Source organism: Myotis yumanensis, unplaced genomic scaffold, assembly GCF_028538775.1.
Source record: "Myotis yumanensis isolate MYYU_CA2020_CCGP unplaced genomic scaffold, mMyoYum1.0.hap1 SCAF_2, whole genome shotgun sequence".
NCBI classification, from domain to species: domain Eukaryota; kingdom Metazoa; phylum Chordata; class Mammalia; order Chiroptera; family Vespertilionidae; genus Myotis; species Myotis yumanensis.
Genome location: NW_027223753.1, coordinates 193,748,336 through 193,770,035, shown reverse-complemented (window position 1 = coordinate 193,770,035; position 21,700 = coordinate 193,748,336). Strand labels below are relative to the sequence as shown.

The window sequence follows — 21,700 nt, the reverse complement described above, 5'->3', positions numbered from 1 at the left end:
AAACCTTTTATTAAACCAGTGTTTGCTTTCCTACCCTTCAGCAACTAAAATCACTGGACACCTCTTTTGAGGCTGAGAACGAGAAAGATTATAAAAGCGTCCAGGAAAAGCTGGTTAGAGAATCTACCTGAGAAAGCTCTTAAGTACTAAATCCCATTATAACTAATAGCATTTCAACACCACTCTTATATTGAGGGTGGGAAAAAAGATTTAAGGACCACTAAAGAATTTTAATAGTTTCTTGGAGATTATGTTGAGTTGAGTCATAAATTATTCTGCCTTGTCCAGAGTTCAGTGGTGAACTAGGGAAATACATGAGTTGATGAGCAGATAGTTTTCAGAAGAAATGGACTACATAAAATATTACACATCCCTTCTTTTCATTATTATTTTGTTTTATTCTGTAAATAAATCTGTCAAAAATAGTAGCTATTTTATAATAAAATTAACTTTCATGATAAACTGGTGATCCAGTGGGTTTAGTTTTGGAAATATATTTTTTCACAATCAATATAAAAAGAAAGGAAATCAGTGCCTTTACATTCATATGTTTATATCAGGAAGACCTTAAATTGAAATCTAATCGTTTTTTGCTGACTCACTCAGTGGCAGTATGTGATGGCATTAATTTTGTTTTGTTTTGTTTTGGCTGTTGTTGCTTATTTGGAAAACTTATATAAAATAAACCTGATTTAAAATTTTAAAAAATTAAAAGCATGAAAAAAGGGGGTAGGGTTGTACAGGAAGATGGCTGTTTATGAGTCAGCCCATTTTTTAGATTAGGAAGTACAGGCTCTGAGATAAGAAGTTGCCCAAGTGCACCTAGTAAGAGGCACTGTCCAGCCCAGAATCCGGATCTGGGACTTCTGGTCCACGGCTCTATCAACTTCAGAACCATCAAAGATGGCCTAGATTATAACGTTGGATGTGTTAGCATTAGTGGAACCTTTATACTCTTTTTTAAATGTAACTTAAGACATATATTTATATTTATAACTGATACTAAAACGTCATTGTCCTACGCGTAGTTTGAAGTGGTTGAAAAACACAGTTGTCCACTAGAGGTCACCTTCCTTCAAGATGAGGGTCAGTCCCCTTTCCTAATTCTCTATTGATCTGGTTTTATTTAAATAAACCATCACCACCTCAGAGAAATGAACATAATTTTTTTGTCATCAGAGATTCCAAATATTGCTTGAGCTAAATGCCCTCATATTGTAGATAAGGCTACCTGAGCTACTAAAAAGCTGGGAGGGATGAATGGAGGGATGAAGGGAAGGTCTGCCCCCTTCTTTTCCTACACACACACACACACACACACACACACACACACACACACACACTTTGTGCTAGTTCTAGCTTTGCCTCTCTTGACAGATCAACTTATTTTTATTTGGAAAGACTTGTGTTCACCCTGGCAGGTTGTACTACCCTCACTTTTTCTGCCATTTCTCTCTGTGACTCCAAAGTCAGAACTAAATGTAGACTAAAAGAAATGATCGTTAAACATTGACATAAATTTGAGGTGAAACCATGTAGACGTCACCCAAGTTTATCTTTGAGTCAGTTACTATTTTTCCACAGCGTGCGCATTTCAGTCAGCATTGGCCAGAAAATACTATGGGGAGAGGACTAGGACGGTGTCCAATAAACAAGCACTTTGGCAGATTCTATTGAAATATAAACCATCTCATTATTCTAGAGGGAGAGGGAGGCTGCCCGCTATAGCACTGCCTGACACATCAGGTTTCAAACTGTGTCTGTAGAAACCCAGGGTTGCGGGTGGTAATTTTAGAGGCTCATTTTCACCTATTTATATGAACTGCTAAACATCTCGCCCCCCCCCCCAAAAAAAATCAAATTGGAAATCAAAATCAAAAGTTCTGAGACATGAAAATCGTTGAGAACAGAAATATAATTGAGATTGTCTGGGCTTTTGGAGAAACGTTGTCCTGTCAAGCTGTGGTGAGAAGATACCACTTCAGTCCAATTTGTAGTGATGTAGTCCCTCATATCCAGGCAGAGTATTTTTCTCCCTCCCCCCCACCCCCCACCCCTACCCCCGCTCCCTTGAAATCAGCCTATTAATTTGCCAGGTTAAGAAGTTTTTTACAGTCTTCAAAATTGAGCTTGAGGATGTGTCATGGACCATGAGAGCTCTGTAGTGGTCTTGCTGAAAACTCTTGCATGTCCAAACAGGAAAAATTATTTGAGTGGTCCAAGAACCCCAGCTTGACGCCATGCCAGGTTAGAGTAGTGCACATCTGTTTGGCAAATTCTCTCATCAAGCCAAATAAGTGAGTTGTGCAATGACTAACAAATGCCCAATATATCAAATGAAAAAGTCTGGTCCTAGGTTGATGACCTGTTATGGGTTGGGCAACTCTGTGTTAATCTTGTTGACAATAAGAAAGTGAGCAACTGACGTATAATGTTAGTACATCAGTTTTGAAATAAATGTCTTATTACTTTGTTTTCAAGCTTCTGGATGTAATTAATGAAGAATATTCAGAGATTGCCACATGAGCTATTAAAAAAGTCTGTTACCATTTCCAAACTACTTACCTGTGTGAAACAGAATTTTCTTGATGTGGCACAAATAAAATAAAGAAAGAAAGGTAAAAATACAGTTGGAATAAGGCTAGAATTGACTTCTTCGAGTTCTATTTTTAACTGTTTGTGTTTAACAAAACAGCCTGATGTTCTCATTGAAGGATATATAATCTACATATATAAAAGCCTAATATGAAAAGTGTCCCCTTGGGAGTTTGGCCTACCGAGAGTTGGATTGCTCGCTGTGACATTGCACTGACCACCAGGGGGCAGGATGGAATGAAGGGAGGCCTCAGCTGGCAGCCGGCAGCCACTAGGGACCCTACCTGTGCACAAATTTCGTGCACTGGGCCTCTAGTAAGTAAATAATATAAAATTGAACTAACAATAATTTTATCTTCATTAAAAACACTTGATTATTTTGCATATTGGTTTTCATTTTCAAAGCAGATTCTAATACTTAAAGAAAAATAAAAGAAAGAGTGATAACCATTGATTCACACTAATAATTTGCTTCGGAAACTATTTTTTAATATCTGAATTAATAAACATAAATGTAGCCAGGATTAGAATAGTCAATTTACATAATTTACAAGACTCTCAGATAAGTTTCTTATTTACAATTTTTAGGATAAAATATTACAACTTCTCTTATTTTTATCTTTCTCTCACTTCCCATTTTTGGGGCTCAGAGTACGTGGGAAGAAGTTGTGGGAATATCCTGACACCAAGCATCATTTGCTGTGGGAAATGACCTTGATGCAATAATGAAACCAAAATGTGGGGTGTTGAGTTCGAGATCATTGTCTCGTGAAATCGAAGAATGAAGTTGCGGACAAAAATGGTTAACGGAGGAGGCAAAGTTTATTGAGAGAAGCCAGTCCTGGAAAAGGTGCAGCTGGGGTTCCAGAGCATTCCAGTGTCCAGGGCTTCCTTTCCATGTTGCAGCTGGGTGTTAAAGTCTGCAAGCCCGCGTGTAGAGCCCCACATGGCCATAAGCCACATGAGCTTATCTCCTGCCATAGGGGCGCCCAATGCACTGAGCGGAGAGAGAGAAGAGGAAGCACACCGCTTTTTTGGATATATATGCTTGTTAGTCCCTGATTGGTCCTTCCAAAGAATTTTGCCTTAGCAACATCCTTGGGATTGGTTTATACGCCTTACTATCTTGTGATTGGTTATCTGCAAGCTGCCTGTCTTAGCAACATTCATACATTCTAAAGTTCATGTCTCCAACATTCACCCTTTCCTTCCCTGCCCAATTGGAGTACCTTAGTAACTCCGCCTAGTTGGGTTCCCGGTTTTATTCTCTCCTCCCTGCCGGCCCCCCCACCCCCCCCCAAGGTCCCAGTCCCTGTCTATCTAGTTTCCCTCTGTCTCCACAATAGCAGCTTCCAAGTTCACTACCAGGCACTCTCCCAGAAATCTCAGACCAGATTAAGATGCTCAAATCATAGTTCATTAAATCAGTGCATATCAAGCAGCAAGGGCTCCAGATGGAATGAGCTGATATACTTAGTGTGATATTCTGATTTGGTCTTCATCCCCATTCTGGCACTGAGCTCCTAAAACCCTTGGAATTTCCTAAGTGAGGGTATCTCTTGTTATGTTAACGAGGTGACTTTTAGAAGGCACCAGAGTTTAGGGACTGATTCCCAGGGGCTGCCAACCACAGGATCAGAGGATGGGAACTTTCATTCCCCTACCCTGAGGCCCCTGGGGAGGGGAGAGGGCCTGGAGATGGCATCTATCACCAATGGCCAGTGATTTAATCAATAGTGCCTATAAAATGAAGTCTCCATACAAACTCTAAACAATGGGGTTCCGAGAGCATCTGGGTGGGTGAACATGTGAAGATTTGGGAAGGGTGGCATGCTGGGAGAGAAAGGTATGCTCTTTCCCCCATACCTTGCCCTACACATCTCTTACATCTGGCTTTTCCTGAGTTGCAGAAGTGCAGGTGACAACCTGGACTTGCAATTGGCATCTGAAATGGGGAGGAAGGACAGTCATGTGGACTAAACCAGGGGTGGGCAAACTTTTTGACTCCAGGGCCACAGTGGGTTCTTAAACTGGACTGGAGGGCCGGAACAAAAGCATGGAGTGTTTGTGTGAACTAATATAAATTCAAAGTAAACATCATTACATAAAAGGGTACGGTCTTTTCTTTTTTTTAGTTTTATTCATTTCAAACGGGCCGGATCCGGCCCGCGGGCCGTAGTTTGCCCACGGCTGGACTAAACCCTTAACCAGGTAGATAGTGTCAGAACTGAGTTGAATTGGAGGACACCCAGCTAGTGTCCAAGAGTTGCTTGGTGGTGTAGGAAAACTCCCACCTCATCATGAATTGGAGTTGGTCCCAGTGTCACTGGGCCAGTTCCATGCCCTGGGATGGCCCTGCCCCAGCACGGTCCAAATCTTTCGCATGTCACCCAACCTCCAGACTCTTGACTCGTGTGAGTCAAAGTGAGAATGAGAGCAAGTTTTATTCAGGTAGAGAAAAAGAGGCCAGGACACACATGCTCCTGGAAAGAAGTGGAAGTACATCTCCAAATGGACTCGGGCCAGTGCGAGTGGATTGCACACTGTGGTCAGGAGTTCTTGGGATTTTATGTGTTTCTGAGGGTGGGATGTTTCTAAGCTTTGTGGTGCCAAATTCTGACCGCACCTTCTGGTTGAGAGGGGACCTTATTCCTAACATGATCCATTCTGGAAGTGTCATGGTATTTGCCCCCCTGGACTCCCTACTTATGTCAGTTTTCATTATAACGATGGTATGAGGAGCTTTGGAGGTGCTCTCTGGTCCTTTTTTCCTCCATCTTAGAATGACCTGTGTTAGCCTTGTTGTTGTGACTTCTGTGACCACTGCAGGGGTTTTCTGCCATAACCTGTTTCCCTCTGATCATGTGTGGGGGTGGGAGCTCAGGTGAGAGGACCTAGTGCCTTAGGGTCCTGTGAGGAGGACTCCTACTTCTTCGCTCCACTTGTTGGGATTTTTCCCTAACTTCTTCCTCACCAGAACACACTGAGGATATGGTGCAGGAGTGTGGAAGGACCACACTACCTGAATCTTGGGTCATGCAGTATTTGTATGCCCAGCCTTTCCGCCGCAGCCACCTTCCCTGTTGACGATATGGTTACGAACCAGAGTTGAGGTTTGAGAAAGGAGCCCCAATTAGACAGAAGGTGTCTGCTAATGACACACAACTTGCTTTAGCAGAGATGCGGGGGCGAGTCCCCTGGCTCCCTCTGCAGCTTGCCCCCTCACCTGATGAGCAGCTGTAGATTGTATTATTTGGGCAAATGACACAGAGGACCAGAATGGGTATCTCAAATGGGCAGCCGCTGTACCGTCCAACGAATATTGAGTGTCTCGTGTGCTTCAGGTTATTTAGTGTGCAGTGAATATTAGAGGATTCTTTAGTCTTTCTATCACTTTCTGTGCTCTATGCTCAGCACACATGCTTGATCTAATCTAAGACATCCAGGTGACTAACTTTGCAATACTTAGTACATCTCATGAATTCTGCCTCTGTGTACTTGCTTATTCATTGTCTAAATCTAACAGTTACCCATTTTACCTCTGTGTGACAAGCTACTACATATTCATTACCTATACTTAACACATCTTATAAGTTTTATCCATTCCATTTGTTTATCTTGTTCTCCGATGGCATTAGTTGAATATTCTCAAGCAATACAGCAACATCCCCTACAACATCTCTTGGAAAAGCTGGTCCAGCCTCTTTGGTCCCACCACCCTAGCCAGCCTCCCTGTCCTTGCAGTTTATAGCATCACTATTCCTTCAAAGACCCAATCAAGGGTACTTACCCATCCGTGCTCCTGCATCTTCCCCATCTAACCTGCAACCTCCTCCTTCCTCAACATTGGTGGGTAACTTTACTCATCATGTCCTCAATTCCAAGGCTGAATGAACTTCTGTCATGTGCTCCTGATCTCACTCTGCCGGGACTTGGCCCTTTCAGTTATTTTCCACTCACCATGGTCGGTTTCTCGCTACTCCCTGGCTCCCTCTCTGCTGCCCACATATATGTTTGGATCTCCCCTGTCTTAAAAATCAGCCATAACCACAAACTCTCTAATTCTATTACATACTCAAGCTACTACCCTAATGCTCTAATTCAGTGGTTCTCAACCTTCCTAATGCCGAGACCCTTTAATACAGTTCCTCATGTTGTGGTGACCCCCAACCATAAAATTATTTTCGTTGCTACTTCATAACTGTAATTTTGCTACTGTCATGAATCATAATGTAAATATCTGATATGCAGGATGTATTTTCATTGTACAAATTGAACATAATTAAAGCATAGTGATTAATCACAAAAACAATATGTAATTATATATGTGTTTTCTGATGGTCTTAGGCGACCCCTGTGAAAGGGTCGTTCGGCCCCCAAAGGGGTTGTGACCCACAGGTTGGCGACCCACAGGTTGAGAACCGCTGCTCTAATTTATCCACATACTTTACAAACTACTCTCTACTCAGTCCCTCAACTTCTTAACCACTTATAGCCTGGCATTCACCCCTAAAACACTACTACCAAAATTATTCTTTTAAGGGAAACTGATGACTTTCCAATAGTCAAAACTAATGGCTTTCCGTTGGGTTTCCCGTTCAACTATTAGTCTTTTCAGTTTCCCAGCAGAATTTGAAACCGTTGAGCTCTGTCAACCTCCTCTCCCTCTCCTTGACCTCTCATTACATTGCCTTTCTGTCTTCTGTAGGCCTCTCACATTCATTGGCTTATGATCTCTTCCTCTGTCTTCAAAGACAACCAACCCTAGTCTTTCCTACACTGCCATCTCTCTGGTTCTTCCTCTTCTGCCTCCTCCTTTTACCTTATCAGGATTCTTGTGATACATTGGACCAATCAGAATAACTCAGGATAATGTCTCCATTCTCGAGGTCAGTTGATTAGCAACCTTGATTGCGCTTTCCCAGGTGGGGATTAGGATGTAGATATTTGGGGGTGTCCTTATTTTGTTTACCATAGAGATGTCATTGTTTCTCATTAGTTCTTTGTAATCGCTTCCTTAATCTAATCCATTTCTATAGCTTCAACTATTCTCTCCTTGAAAAAGACCCCCAAATTCTACCTGTTGGCCTGACTTCTCTTGTGAGCCTCCTGCACCTCCAACTCATAACTTTATGGTGAAAAATAAAAGACCTCATTACTGCAACCCAATTCCTCAGAATTAGTTCCTTCTTCTAACTTCCTTATTTCTTTTCACAGCACCAGTGTTCCTCGGCAGGGGTCTCCGAACCTTATGATTCCTTGTCTTGTTTACCGCCCCCCCCCCCCCCCCCATGTCTCATCATTGCCGAGGTGCCTACAGATCATTTTTCATGGTGTTTCAGGGAATACATCCCCCTGTCTTTTCCTTCCCATTCCCACTATCACCTCCATCCTTCAGGCCTCTCTTTATTCCTTGGACTGTTGTTATTGCCTTTAATTAGGAGAGGACAAAAAATCTATTTCTGATCCTTTCCCGAGCAACTAAAGGGCTATGTTACATGTTATTCTCATTGCACCCTAGCATCAACCCAATAAGTAAGGAATTAACATCCTTAGTTTAGAAATGAAGAAACTGAGGCTAAGAGCAATGAGGTAACTTTCTGAAGGTCATAATCATTCATTCAAAAATATTTATCAAGAGTCTATTATAAGCAAGGTACTATTTTAGATTCTGAGGATAAGAACACTGAATAAACCAACCAAGATCCAAGTGCTGAGGAAATTGACATTAATCTAGAAATAGACATTTAAGAAGAGAACAATCAAACGAACAAGATTATTGCCGACTCCTGGTTTGCCCTAGCTACGAATTTTCTTCCTCTTCTGAATTCTAGTGAGTGAACAACAAATCTCTTTGGATGCACTTAATTCATTCACTCATCATTATATGCAGCTATTTGTGTATTGCCTTATTTCTCTTACCAAAGCCTTTGAGGGCAGAAACACTTCTTCACATGGCACATAATAGAAATTTGTTTCAACTACAGGGTTGTATGAATCAAGGGAGACATTGGGAAAAGCACTTTGTAAACTGCAAAGCCATTTTCTCAGATTTGTTGTCTCGGGTGATGCCAGTTGTGTTCTTCTTTGGGTGGGTCACTCAAAGACCTGTTTCTCTCTGAAGTGAACAGGATTAATTTCCCCTACCATTGCTTTTCTTCCATTGCCCTATAAAACTTAAAAGCTATATAAAATTTCTTCCTGCCTTTCCAAAATTTCTAAGGAAAGTTTAAAAGGCTAATACTGAGAACAATGACTTCCTTTTTCATCTTCTGTAGCCCGCAGTAACTTATCCCCCCCCCCCCAACATTTCTTTAATAATATTTTCAAACTGAAAAATGTTTAGGTGAATACCCATTTATGCACCATTCAGACTGAAGAATTCATGTTTTACTAAACTTGCTTTGTCACAGCTTTCCATCAATCCATCCCTCCATCCATCAATTCATCTTATTTATTTGATTAGTTTCAAAGTAAGTTACAGACATCAGTGAGTCTCCACCTACATACTTCAGTCTGCATATCATTAAGTAGAGTTAAAATTTGTTAACAGAACCTTTGTTATTATTTTAAGATACGTTTTATAAAAAAAAAAAAAAAAAAAAAAAAAAAAAGATACGTTTTATATACAATGAAACGCACAAATCTTAAATATACTATTCAGTCTGTTTTTGACAAATGTATACCTGAGTAAGCCAAGTCTTTATCAAGTCATACAGCTTGTGCCAGAAAGTTCCCTGTGTCCCTTCCAGGTCAGTCCATAAACCCAATAATTCACTTTTGAAACTGTAGGCTCAGATGACCTGTGGGTGTGTCTTTTTATCACTATATTTACTGTAAAAAAAAAAACAACACACAAAAACAACCCTCATTCTGTTGCTATTAATTGCTGTGATTAAAAAATACTTTTTTGGATTTAATTACACAATAGTTTGCTTGGTGGCAGAAATATGAATAATGGTAATTTTTCCCTTTTAAAACATAACTTGGGTTGAGATTTAAGTAGTACTACACTGCAGCCTCACTTTTACTTGATGATAAATTTTTATTTCAAGGCCAGACTACATTGGCTCAGTCAACGGGGGTTCATTTCTCCAAATCTACTCTACTGGGTCCTTTTTAAAAAAAAATTGATTTTAGCCCTAACTGGTTTGGCTCAGTGGCTAGAGCGCTGGCCTGTGGGCTGAAGGGTCCCAGGTTTGATTCCGGTCAAGGGCATGTACCTTGATTGCGGGCACATCCCCACTGGCAGGTGTGCAGGAGGCAGATGTTTGATGTTTCTCTCTCATCGATGTTTCTAACTCTCTATCCCTCTCCCTTCCTCTCTGTAAAAAATCAATAACATATATTTTAAAAAATCGATTTTAAGGAGAGAGAGGAGGGGGAGAGAGAAACATCAGTTTGTTGTTCCACTTATTTATGCATTCAATGGTTGATTCTTGTATGTGCCCTGACCAGGGATCAAACCTGGAACCTTGGTGTACTGGGACCACACTCTAACCAACTGAGCTACCCAGCCAGGACTCCTGGGTCCTCATTTAGCATTGTTTCATTTGAACACACTCATCAGGTATAAACCAGAATATCTGGGATTTTTTTCCTCTCGTACTTTGATGCCTTTTTGTTGTTGAAGGAGGATTTATATTCTTGAACAACTTTTCTTAGGCCTACTTAGAAAGTAACAGTGTATCTCTTGAGGTCCTGCCTAAATTTGAAACCCAATACTTCTTATGGGAAGGGAAGTTGTGAGGACTTGGGGAAAAAGAACTGAATCTCTAGGTTATATAACCCATATTTAAACAGTTCATCAATATTTTTAGTTCAAAAATAACAAACATTACTGTAGTTCGATAAATTATTCTAGCTTAAATGTTCTTGGAACAGCTGGTTTCTGTTTAAAGTTTTTTGTACAAGCAAATCATAATTTAAATTGTAACAGAAAGTCCTTTTCAGTGAATGACTACAAAGGGAAACTTGCTTAATATATTTCTTTCTTTTTTTTTTTCAACTTGTTTATGCCACTTGAGAAGTTCTTTTTTTTTTGGTCAGGATTTGGGATACAATTGTCAGAAATCTGTTCTGCCCAGAGCCACCTCTGAGTCATTTCCACTATTTATGGAACAGCAACTGTGAAGAGTGGGATCATGTTTAGGTTTTTTTTTTTTTTTTTTAACAACAGATGATAAATGTCTTCAGGAGCTTATGTAATATGTCGCAGAGCTTCCAGTTTTCAGAGGAGAACAGAGTCCAGGAAGTGGCCTGGTACAGCTTTTGAAAGCATGTTCCCGAGTCTTAAGGTCACAGACTGTCAAAGTAGTAACTTGAGTCAAGCTTGAACAGCCTTTGAAGTTAAAACTGTTCTGTCTTGGAAAGTTGGGATTATGCCTTTTACTTTAGGCGTAAGATTTCCATTTCATCTTATTTGCTACCTTGCAAAAGAAGCCTTTGCTTTGGCCTGCTTGTCCTTGCACATACCTGGGATTCCAGAGCCTGCATCTAGGTGGTTGTGTAACAAACACAGCACTCCACACAGACAGCCGTCTCTGCCCCTCTCTGTCCTGCGAGGAGTGCTCAGTAGGGAAGCATGGAGATTGGGGTGGGGTTATGTGGCACACTGTTTCCTTTCCCTGAAAAGTTTCTGTCCTCTTTTCTTCGTCCTGTATCTGAGAAGACTCATAATCTAGTTCAGGCTTCTGCTTCATCGTGCCACCTGCCAACCAGGAGGCCTAAAACATCCTGCACATGTTACGTGCCCTGTCTTTCTGCTGTGTTCCGGGGAGAGGAGCTGTGAGCTGAGGGTGCGTCTCCAGAATACTTTCCTTTAACCTGTGAACCCAGTGCTGAAATGTGAGCCTGTGCGATTGCCATGTGGGCCCTCCCTGCCACCTTTTCACTCCCCTGACCCGGAAGGCTGAAGCCTTGCATGTGAGTGTGTCAGTGGCCTTGAATTGAGGTAGTCAACTTTTCTCCTGTTTGAATCTCAAAGAGCAAAAATGAAGAACAGTTCTAAACCAAAGAGCAAAAATGACGAATATTTCAAAATATAGGTTTTTCTCTTTCCAAGTAACAGAGATGTTTGTTATACAATTAAAAATATGTCACCAACTATTCCAAATGGAAACTCGCACCATTCCTTAAGATAGAGCGTGATATGAACGCTTGTCAAACATGTTGATTGCGTTCCGTGGGCAAAAAGTACTTGTTTTTCTCTATCAGCAGCACAATGAAGGCTGCAGTTATTAATAAGAGTTTTGGGGAAGATAAATTGATAGATAGATATTAAATATAATATCCCTATTGATTTTTTTTAATCGATGGTTTAAATTCAGTCAAGTTTTTATTGAGTACCGTTATGTGCTCAGGGCCACTTTATTAGGAAACAACAAAACAAATTGCCTATGGCAACTGAGAAAAATAGATAAGAAAATTTTTATTTTATTGTGTTTCTTTTCTTAATCTTCCATCATTAAGCCAGCTTCAAAAATTTACAGGCCTGGGTGATCCTTTTTATAAATCCTAAAATCCTAGAAAGGCCCTGAAGCAGTTCAGAAATTGGATCCTTTGATCCCCAGAAACTTATATTTCCTTTGCTTACCATCTGCAAGTGCAGAGTTCTTTGCATTGCTGCTTGTTAAGCACAGTGGTTGGTTTCTAGGATCATGTGTTATACTAGAGGCCTGATGCATGAATTAGTGCACGGGTGGGGTTCGGCCAGCCAGCCCTGATCAGGCCAATCCGCTGGGCCTGCTGGGGGGAAGGGCCTCTGGCTGTTGGCCCGCCAGCCTGCCCCCTGGTCAAACTCTGGATAGAGGGGACAATTTGCATATTAGCCTTTTATTATATAGGATTGGGGATGTCTACATAGTCAAGTCACAGCATTGGACCTATATAAAGATAGATAGGTAGGTAGGTAGGTAGATAGATAGATGATAGATAGATAGATGATAGGTAAACACACACACAAAGCCTATAAAAAACTTGCAATTTAGGTTCATTTTCATGAAATGAATTAAACTGACTTTAATAAGCTCTGTCCCTAAAAAAACAAGCAAACCAAAACTATGGGAATAATTATTTCACCTGATTTCTGGTGGACTTAAAAAGCAGGTGAGAGCCAAAAATCAGTGGGGTATCAAAAGAATTACAAAATAATATTTTTTTAAAGAACGAAGACCCTTCATTTCGTGATAAAGTTGACACACACTTCATAAACTCAGCGCAGAAAACATCCTTTCCGTGTCAGTATTCAGAGTGGGTCGTTTTCCCTCTCGCACGTTAAAAAGTTCTGAACTGAGCCCTCAGGCCTCTCTGTCCATAAGCACCATCCAGGCAGCCTCAGTGGGAAGGCAGGGTGATGCCGGCGGGGAGGGAGGTGGAGTGATGGGGTGGGGGAGTGGGGGGGGGGGCGGGGGTGAGAAATCTAGTTCAGCTGCAGCCCTGGTTTGCGCCCATCTCTCTCCCTCGCGGGCCTTTCCCCTTTAATGAGGACTAGAATGTTTCCACGCCCGTTAACCGCCTGCCTACAGCCCGTTAACCGCCTGCCTACAGCACCAGAAGGTCACCCCAGCCCCAGCCCCAGCCTGATCCCTTTCTTTGTGCCGCTAATATAATTGGCTGATTGTGCCAGTGATGAGCGCCCCCTCCCCCAGCCCGGTCCTCGCTCCATGTTTGTGAGCCTCACTGCTGGTTTCCGCGGAGAGAGCAGAGCAGCTCAGCTCAGCTCAGCTCGGCTCCGCTCGGCTCAGCCCAGCTCGCTGCGCGCCTCCCGCACAGGCGGTGCCACTGCGCAGGTTGATCGGGAAACAGCATCCATTTTCCTCTGCGGGGAGCCCTGCCTGCCCAGGGCGTGCTCTCCGCCGCGGGTGCCCCGCGCGCTCCCGCAGCCTCGCGGAGCCGTCCTGCTTGGGGTCTGCGCCCTAGGATGCACTGAGATGGTGCATCAGGAGAACTGTTCGTACCAGGTAAGATTTACAGCCGGGCTGCGAGGCCGGCATCCTCTGGGAGGGGAGGCCTTCCTCTTGCCAAGCAGCAGGTTGCCTCTCCGGATTTTCCAGGGATTTGCCATCCTCCACTCCTGGCCTCCATCGCATCCAGTATCTGAATTGTAATTAGGTTTCTGGGACTAATGGGGCAGAAAACACTGTTTCCTTGGCCTTGAAGGCATATGTGAAATCCACCGAGGTGATCTGTGCTTTGCGTGTTCTGTATGCCTGAGAATAAGAGGAACTATTTCAACTGTAATTGAATTTAAGGGGCTTGGGGGTGGGGCGGGGGGGGGGGCGGGGGGATCTGGTCCGGAGAATATGGTGTTTGCTCATTGCATAGGATGTGAGTTGATTCACGTCCAGTTTTTAGGATTGTCTTTAAGGAAATGTTGTAAATAGGGAGTAATCGATGGTCTTAGACATTTTCAAAGATTAGCCAGCGTATCTTTTATGTTTAAAGTTGCACTTGTGTTTCCAAACTTACTTTTACTAATAGATTGTTTTTAGATGGTTAGTGAATAAGAATGAAGGTACCAGCCCGCATGCATAAAAAAACTCCCAAGTAGAAAATGTTTTACAATGCATATTCATCTATATGCTAATTTGCTGTCTGGAGTTTATGAATTAAACACGTAGATGCCTTCCAAAGACCAGTTCTAGAGTGTTAATAACTCCTTCCTGTGTGGAGACAACATGGCAAGTATCCTCCTTGTAAACAGACAGCGAGAATGTTCCCCGAGAAATTGCTCTTTGCACCTCTGGCATGGCTCATCGAAGTCCTGGATAGGTAATATCGGGCTTTACTCAGCTGACCGAGTTTAGAAGCTCTGAGAGACCAGCTCTCTCACTCAACAATGCCTCTTCCTTGTGTGAGGTAGGTTACCTGAGACGAGCAGGTGTTTCTCCCCAGGTCAGATTTCACAGGGGTAAATGTATGCAGGCGGAATAGGACATTTCACAAGACTTCAGGCAGTGGTTTCTCGGGTAAGTGAAGGGTGCCTGTAGAATATATTTATCCACCTCTTTCTCTGCTTCATAATTGCAATTTTGTAATTGTAGTAGAGGATTTCCCTTTATGGTACATTTAGGTCCATATAGAGCCTACGTATCAAGATGTGTGCCTCACAGAAATTCTTCCCAAGAGAAAGGGGTCAAGATGCTGAGGAAACAACAAAGTCCTCATTCGCACATGAGACCGAGCTCGGGAGTGGAGAGTGTCAACATCTCTGCAGAGCCGGCCTAGTTCTGGCACGGCTCCAGATGATTAAATGACTATCATAATTAAGATAATTTTTCTCCTCTCTTTTCAGAGAAACTCTGTAATTTAATTTTTGAGAGGCAAGCTACTCCAGGATGATTCCCTATATCTTTTCATTAGGTTGAACACGAAACCACTGTTTTTCTAGGTCAAACATTGGTCAAATGTCAGCAGTTTCATCTGGAAAGGAGGGATGTTGTTAGCCTACTGCCTTTTCCAGAGGAGGACAAATTGACTTTCTTTTATATGATCTACAACATGTAACACTGTCATTGTGTGTTTGATAGTTTTGAAGTGTTTATGGCTCATTTTCACAACGCAATTAAGGGTATCAGGCACATAGTCATAGTCGATAGATCTTGCACCTCCATGGGTTCTGTGGTAGAACTACCTTCATTTGTTTGTTCTTTTGAAACCCCTCCCTTTATCCGTAGCTCAGCAAAGACAAAAACAGTAACCTGGAAGCAAAGTCTCGATCCCTCTTAGACACCTGAATCTTAGAACCCAGCTGGCACCACTGAGATTGGATTCAGAAAAAGCGGTTTCTCCAAGTCCTTGGCCTGATGTTATCACAGTCACTCGTGATGCCATATCGACAGTCTGATGTGTTTCAGAAACTTCCCCCCTTGGGGATGATGGCGTATTCAGTTATTTATTTTTAAGAATGATAATGTCGTGGGTTAAAGCAACTTCCCGAGGTTAGCATTGCTACTGAGTAGATAGAATTTATTTCTAGGACTGATTCCTTTCCTACCATAAATGTATACCAACGTTTTTTAATGGAGAGTTCATGAATGCGGCTTCAGGGGCCATCCCCTCCCCTCCTCCCAAATTCCATGCTCATTTTGGTGCCTATGTCTAGATGTATATTATCATTGTCATCATTATCATTGCAGCAGTAATGGCCTCCTGTTCTTGCTGCTCCTGCCCTTGAATGATCTTTTAAAACCTAAGTCAGAGCGTGTCACTCCTCTCAAAATCCTGCTCAGAATAAAACTCTGGGCCACCCAGGGCCCTGTTTCCTCTTGGAGTCCCCTCCCACATTCCCCCTTCCCATCACCCCCCCCCCCCCTCCCTCCTACCTGGCATATGCTGCTCCACTTAGGGCTGCCAGATTTAGCAAATCTCCTACAGTGTTTGAGACATGCGTATTCTAAAAAAAATCGTTCACTGTTTATGAGGAATTCATATTCAACTGGCCATCCTGTGTTTCTCCTGTCAGTATCCCCCATAGCTTATTCAAGTCTTTGCTCAAATGTTACCTTCTCTAGACTTATTATGTCAGCTTCCAACTTTCCAAATCTATCCCAACATCTCTGTTACACTTATGTAAGTTATTTGTATACTTGGCATTCATTACCATCTATCAGAGTACATATTGATTTGTGTATTTTCTGTCTCCCTCACACCATGTAAGCTCCATGAGGGCAGGGATTTTCATATTTGTATCCATATGCTTTCCTGGTGCTTAGAACAAGCCCTTAAGTAATATGGATGGATATGCCTACTATATATAAAGTACCATAGCATCATGGTTTCTTTTTATAAAATTTTCTTTATTGGAGAGAGAGAGAGAGAGAGAGAGAGAGAGAGAGAGAGAGAGAAGGCGAGAGATGAACCTAGATTTGCAGCTCCACCCATTGATGCAGTCCCTGGTTGATTCTTGTGTGTCCCCCAACCGGGGATGGAACCAGAAACCTTGGTGTATCAGGTGGATGCTCTAATGAACTGAGCTACCAGGCCAGGGTATATAGCCCCCTGGTTTCTTATGTTTTGATTTTGTCCTCCCTCCCCCAACACCTGCCGTTAACCTGAAAGTTCTCATTGAGGATCAAATGATCCCCATATTTCCTGTTGCTTTTCTTATCTGGGAAATGGGATTTTTCCTACTTATCACCCTGGCATGGAAGTTGGCAGGTCCCCTGTGGGAGGCCACCTTTCTGCATAACCAGGTCTGTTACCAGAAATTAAGAGCTCGCTCCTTCTCTGGTGCACAGCAGGGACCCCGTGAAGGCTGGGAAGCAGCCAGGGAGAACCATGCACCACTCCCGCTCTCAGTTGTTTGTTGCTAATATAGGAAACTGTAATTGGTTCTCGTATATTGCTTTTCCAAGAAGATGATTGCTTTGAAAGAGAGTTTCACTGCTACCGGGAGCCCGAAAACCTCGGTTGCAGGTGTTTTACAAGCACTGTGCATAGAACAACTTCCTCCAAGGAGGGACCATCAGAGAGAAATGCTGGGGCAGGATTTTCTGTGGGTGGTTGTGTTTTTAAAGGCTCTCACGTCATCGCCATGTACTTTTCTCCCTCGGGATTTACATTAGCGAAGAGGTCACTGAGGCATGTGTTGTCATTTTCCGTGGTGGCCGTGTTTAGATAAAGCTGTGGACCTCCATCTTCCAGACTTGGGAGGAAGCCAGTCTCTTCAGGAAAGAGCCTTGCCCACAGCTCCAGGCCTGGCAGCCTTCTTAGGCCACATTCTTCTAAACAGCCCCTGGTAGAAAAGCTTGGCGATATTGTTAATGTGACGGCTCAAGTTGGGGTCAGAGGGTCCGTTTTGCTTCAAAGCTCCCAAATATTTTCTCCTCTTTCCCAGCAGTTGGTTTTTGGGGACTTGTGTGTGTGTGTGTATATACAAACAATGACGTGCTTTCATCCCTTTCTTTCCATCGCCCCAATTGTCCTCGACCACCTCAGATACAGATCATGCCCTCACATTCTTTGCTACTGTGGGAATCTAGCCTTGAAAGAAAAGAAAGTAAGGTGATATGTCCGTGACTCTCATCTCCTTTCTCCCTGGGGAGCTTAAAGAGGCTCTTCCTCAGACACACACCTGGTCTTGAGGAAGCCTGTTAGAAATCTAGAATGCCTCCCCATTTTCCATGGGATACAGCCCAAACCCTTTTGCATGGCCTTTAAGGCCTAACCATGACCTGAACCCCCAGCTGGACACAGTCCTCCCTCCAGATCCCACACTCCTGCCCCTCATTGCCATCACTGCTTTGCTTTGGTTCCTCAGCCTGGTACAGTGGTCGGCAAACTGCAGCTTGGCAAACCGCTGCTCGCGAGGCACATGCGGCTCTTTGGCCCCTTGAGTGTGACTCTTCCACAAAATACGGGCTCTTCCACAAAATACCGACTTCTGCGCATGGGCCACGAAGTTTCAATCGCACTGTATGTGCGCGCCCGCACGTGGTATTTTGTGGAAGAGCCACACTGAAGGGGCCAAAGGGCAGCATGTGGCTCGAGAGCCGAGGTTTGCGAACCACAGGCCTGGTATGTCTCCTGCTCACACTGCACCTGCTTCGACCTGTTGTAGGCTGATGCAACTGTCAAGGCTCAAAGGGCACCTTCCCCTCGGGCCCCCAGTCAGAAGTTCTCAGTGCACTTTGGTTTTACCTCTGAGAATCCATTTGCAGCTAGTGACGTATAAGTCTGTCTCCCCCATTAGACAGCAGTCTTCTTGGAGGACAGAGCCTTATTTTCCTTTCCTGCCCTACACACAGGGTGTGTGTTCGGTACATGTCTGTTGGGTTGAATTGCATTTTCTGCGGTTGGTGATGTTCTGAGTTCTCAGGATCAGGATTTCCCATCACAATACCAGAGAGAAGCTCGGATCTCTGCATTGCAACAGGGAGTTGGTGAAGCTGACCCCAGCAGTCCAGGCACCTGGCTTGTGAGCCTCTTGGCCAGTTGCCAGAATTTCTAACATCCCATCTGCCAAAATGGGGGCTAGGGGAAGACAAAATGAATGAGAGAAACATCCCAGCATTCCCAGCGGCAATGCATTAAGAATATACCTCCGTACCTACTAATCCTTCACCCATGAATTTTCCCAAGGTGAACCTCATGGTCTGTCCCCAAGCGCTTTTTCAAAACACCTGTGATAGGTTGAGACAAGCACTCATATCCAAGCTGCCTTTCTTAATATGTTGAGTTTTGCAAAGTTATAATAAATATTTTTACCATATGGAGGGATAACTTAACTGTCTCCTGAAACACCAAAGTTTTCTTGGGCAAAATGTTTTGGCCCAGTGAAAGTGCTATACCCAGCACATAAAATAAAAGGTGGCCTATATTGGTCTGAAATGATAAAGCAAGGGAGTATATCAGTTTAAGTAGTACCAAGATGTGAAAATTCTTACTAGAGAGAGTAGTAAACAGCCTTCACGCTCAAATTCTAGTGGGTTATTTAATGGTTAACAAAGGAAAGGAAATACATTCAGTCCCTACTGACACCAGGCCAAGCGAGGGTTCATTTCCCAATCCCTTGTTCCTGTGAATGAGAAAACAAAGGTATCAAATTTGAATTCATTTAAGATTCCACCCAATTTAAGCCTGTTTCATCCAAAGCAGGGAAAAATATATTGACCTAATGGAAAAGGGAATTTCAAGGCATTGTAGTGCACTATTTGATGCAGGTGTTTACAGCTGAGTTCATTGGAACAGTTTTCTGTCTGATTCTATAAATTTTTTTACTGGAAACATTTTCCCCATAGTCTATGGTGTTGGATAATACTTTGTTTTCATTGTTTTGCCTGGATATAGTTGTGTTTTGCCTTGCTGAAATACAGTGTGTTTTTCTGAGGAGGCAGTAACATATCTATCACCTTAAAAATTAAGAAAATAATTCTGGATATATAATTCTGCACTTGTTTTTAGCCAAGAAAGATATCTGAAAATCTAGTTTATATGTTTTAGCACAGAGTGAACAAAGCAGTAAGTGTCCAAATAAGAACAAACAAAAAATCATCTCAACAGAGCTACATTACACACCTGATCTGAAATAGAAATTTAGTAAAAGCACAGACATTGCTATTTAAACATCAAACATCAGGATTCAGACATCCAGTGATTTTAAGAAATAAACATGCAACACCTATTTAAGCCAAACATCTAGTATTTTCTCTTGGAAAGAGGATGGTGATGGGGGAGGACAGGAAATAGGAACATCTCTCTGGTACATGTCAGTGCTTTCATGATTTTTGAAGAGTAGAGACCCCATGTCCACACACACACACACACACACACACACACTCACAATCTTGGGTAACTAATTACAACTTCACATGAAGAGGCTCAGCATTAATACAGCCATCTCCTATTATTTATTTATATCCACTATGCCAAGGGAAGATTTGAAATCTTGGTGTACTTAGTATTATCCTTTGCACTATCTAAAAGCATCAGAAATTATCAAGCTTCCTGAAATAGAAAGCACTTTGACAGAACTGCTTGAATTCAGAAGAAAACAACTCTCAAAAAGGCATAATGACAGTCAGCATAGGAGAGCCAGTAATGGGGAAAGAATGCTCAGAACACAGAGAAACGTAATGAGGACATTAATCCTGGTTCCGTTTGGATGCCGTGCTGTGGCCCACAGAGTGACCTCAGCTGAGTTCCTTGTGCTCAGGTTTTCAGTTGGGCACAAAGATTTATGTCTGTGATCCTCAGTCATTTTAATACAGGTGACTGTTTGGCACTCTCTGTACTCCCAACACCTTCACCTCCTCTACCCCACACTCCTAATGCCATTATTTTAATTTTTTAACATACACTGAAAAGTCCATTTAAAAAGTTTCCTGCATATTTTCATGGCTCATCTAGCTATCAGAGAGCCTTAATTGAAAAGCAAAGCAAAGGAGGTGGGTAGGTGGGTGGAAAGAGATCAACCAAAGAACTCATATGCATATATGCATAACCCATGGACACAGACAATAGGGTAGGGAGAGCCTGGGTGGGGGATGGGAGCAGGATAGAAGGAGTCAATGGGGAAGGGGATATATGTAATACTTTCAACATCAAAGATTTAAAGCAAAGCAAATTTAAATGAACTTTGCACAGAAAGAAAACAAATAATTTGAAAAAAGATTACAACTTAAGTATCACTTTGTATAGCAGGTGGAATTTGGATGTTCAGGCTGAAGGGCAGGCAGTGGATGCTGCAGGCTTAGTCGGGATGAATTAGAGTTCCCATCTGTGAACTGGAAAATCTTTTGGCAATGCCTAAGTGATTTCCCAGTAATGTGGTCAGTGTTCTCAGAGTCAATAATTTCCACCAGGGCCCGATAATGATCATTTAAAAGCATTAGCTCACGTGATCAATGCACCTTGCAGTTGAGGGCATGGCTTGACAGGAAACTGAAGCTCTCCGGTCCAGTCCTTGAATTTCAGGGCAGAGGAGGGGGTGAGAAAAAAGCCCTTTAAACCTCAGGGATTGTCAGTGGCTGTGTGTATGTTTTCTAAGGGATAGCGTCAGTGTCTGGGCCCATGTTAAGCCAGCACCGTTCATTTTGGAGAAGGTGGCAGTGGAGAAGGAACCAGAGAAAAGTCTCTGTAGAAAGGACGCGAGTGGCTTTATCCCCTTGTTTGCATAGCTACTGCAAAACCACCACGCATTGCATACGGCTCATCTTCCAGTGAAGTGGTTTGTTTTTTCCTTTCCTGTATTCATTTGGACCTCTTGGGAGTGAAATTAATTACAGTGTTGACCCCAAACATCTAAAGTCAGAGTCTTGCCACCAAGCACAGAAATATGATCTAACGTAAAAGAATAATGGCTTTATAATAAATTTTTGCAGGGTCTGCATCTAGGCTTCTAAAATTTAAGGTGCATCCACAAATCCAAGAGCTCTTTTTAAAAATGTGTTTTCTGATTCAGTAGGTCTGGGTTGGGACCTCAGCGTGTTCATTTCCAGTCAGCTCCCAGGAAATGTCAGAGGACACACTTTGAGTAGCAAAGCTGCAGAATACATCACAGGTCAGTCCGCATGATAGGAAATGACCAGATATTTTAAGCTGGTACAAGCCACCCAGACAGTGGTGGTACAGCTCCTTCTGTGAGCGTGTCTGTGCTGAGCAC

The 21,700-nt window shown here is 42.7% G+C and overlaps 1 protein-coding gene across 4 annotated transcripts in view; it reads left to right on the top strand.

Annotated features, from left to right (window-relative positions):
• Window positions 1-21,700, top strand: part of SCHIP1 (schwannomin interacting protein 1) — a 657,653-nt gene that overhangs the window by 587,067 nt on the left and 48,886 nt on the right. Inside the window, exon 1 of one of the 4 annotated variants that reach the window (XM_070406906.1) lies at window positions 13,167-13,556. The exons of the other annotated variants lie outside the window; for them this stretch is intronic. Coding sequence (XP_070263007.1) covers window positions 13,260-13,556 — 297 coding nt within the window. The 5' untranslated portion in view covers window positions 13,167-13,259. Of the gene's footprint in view, window positions 1-13,166; window positions 13,557-21,700 lie in introns of those variants that run through there. 4 annotated transcript variants of the gene reach the window in all.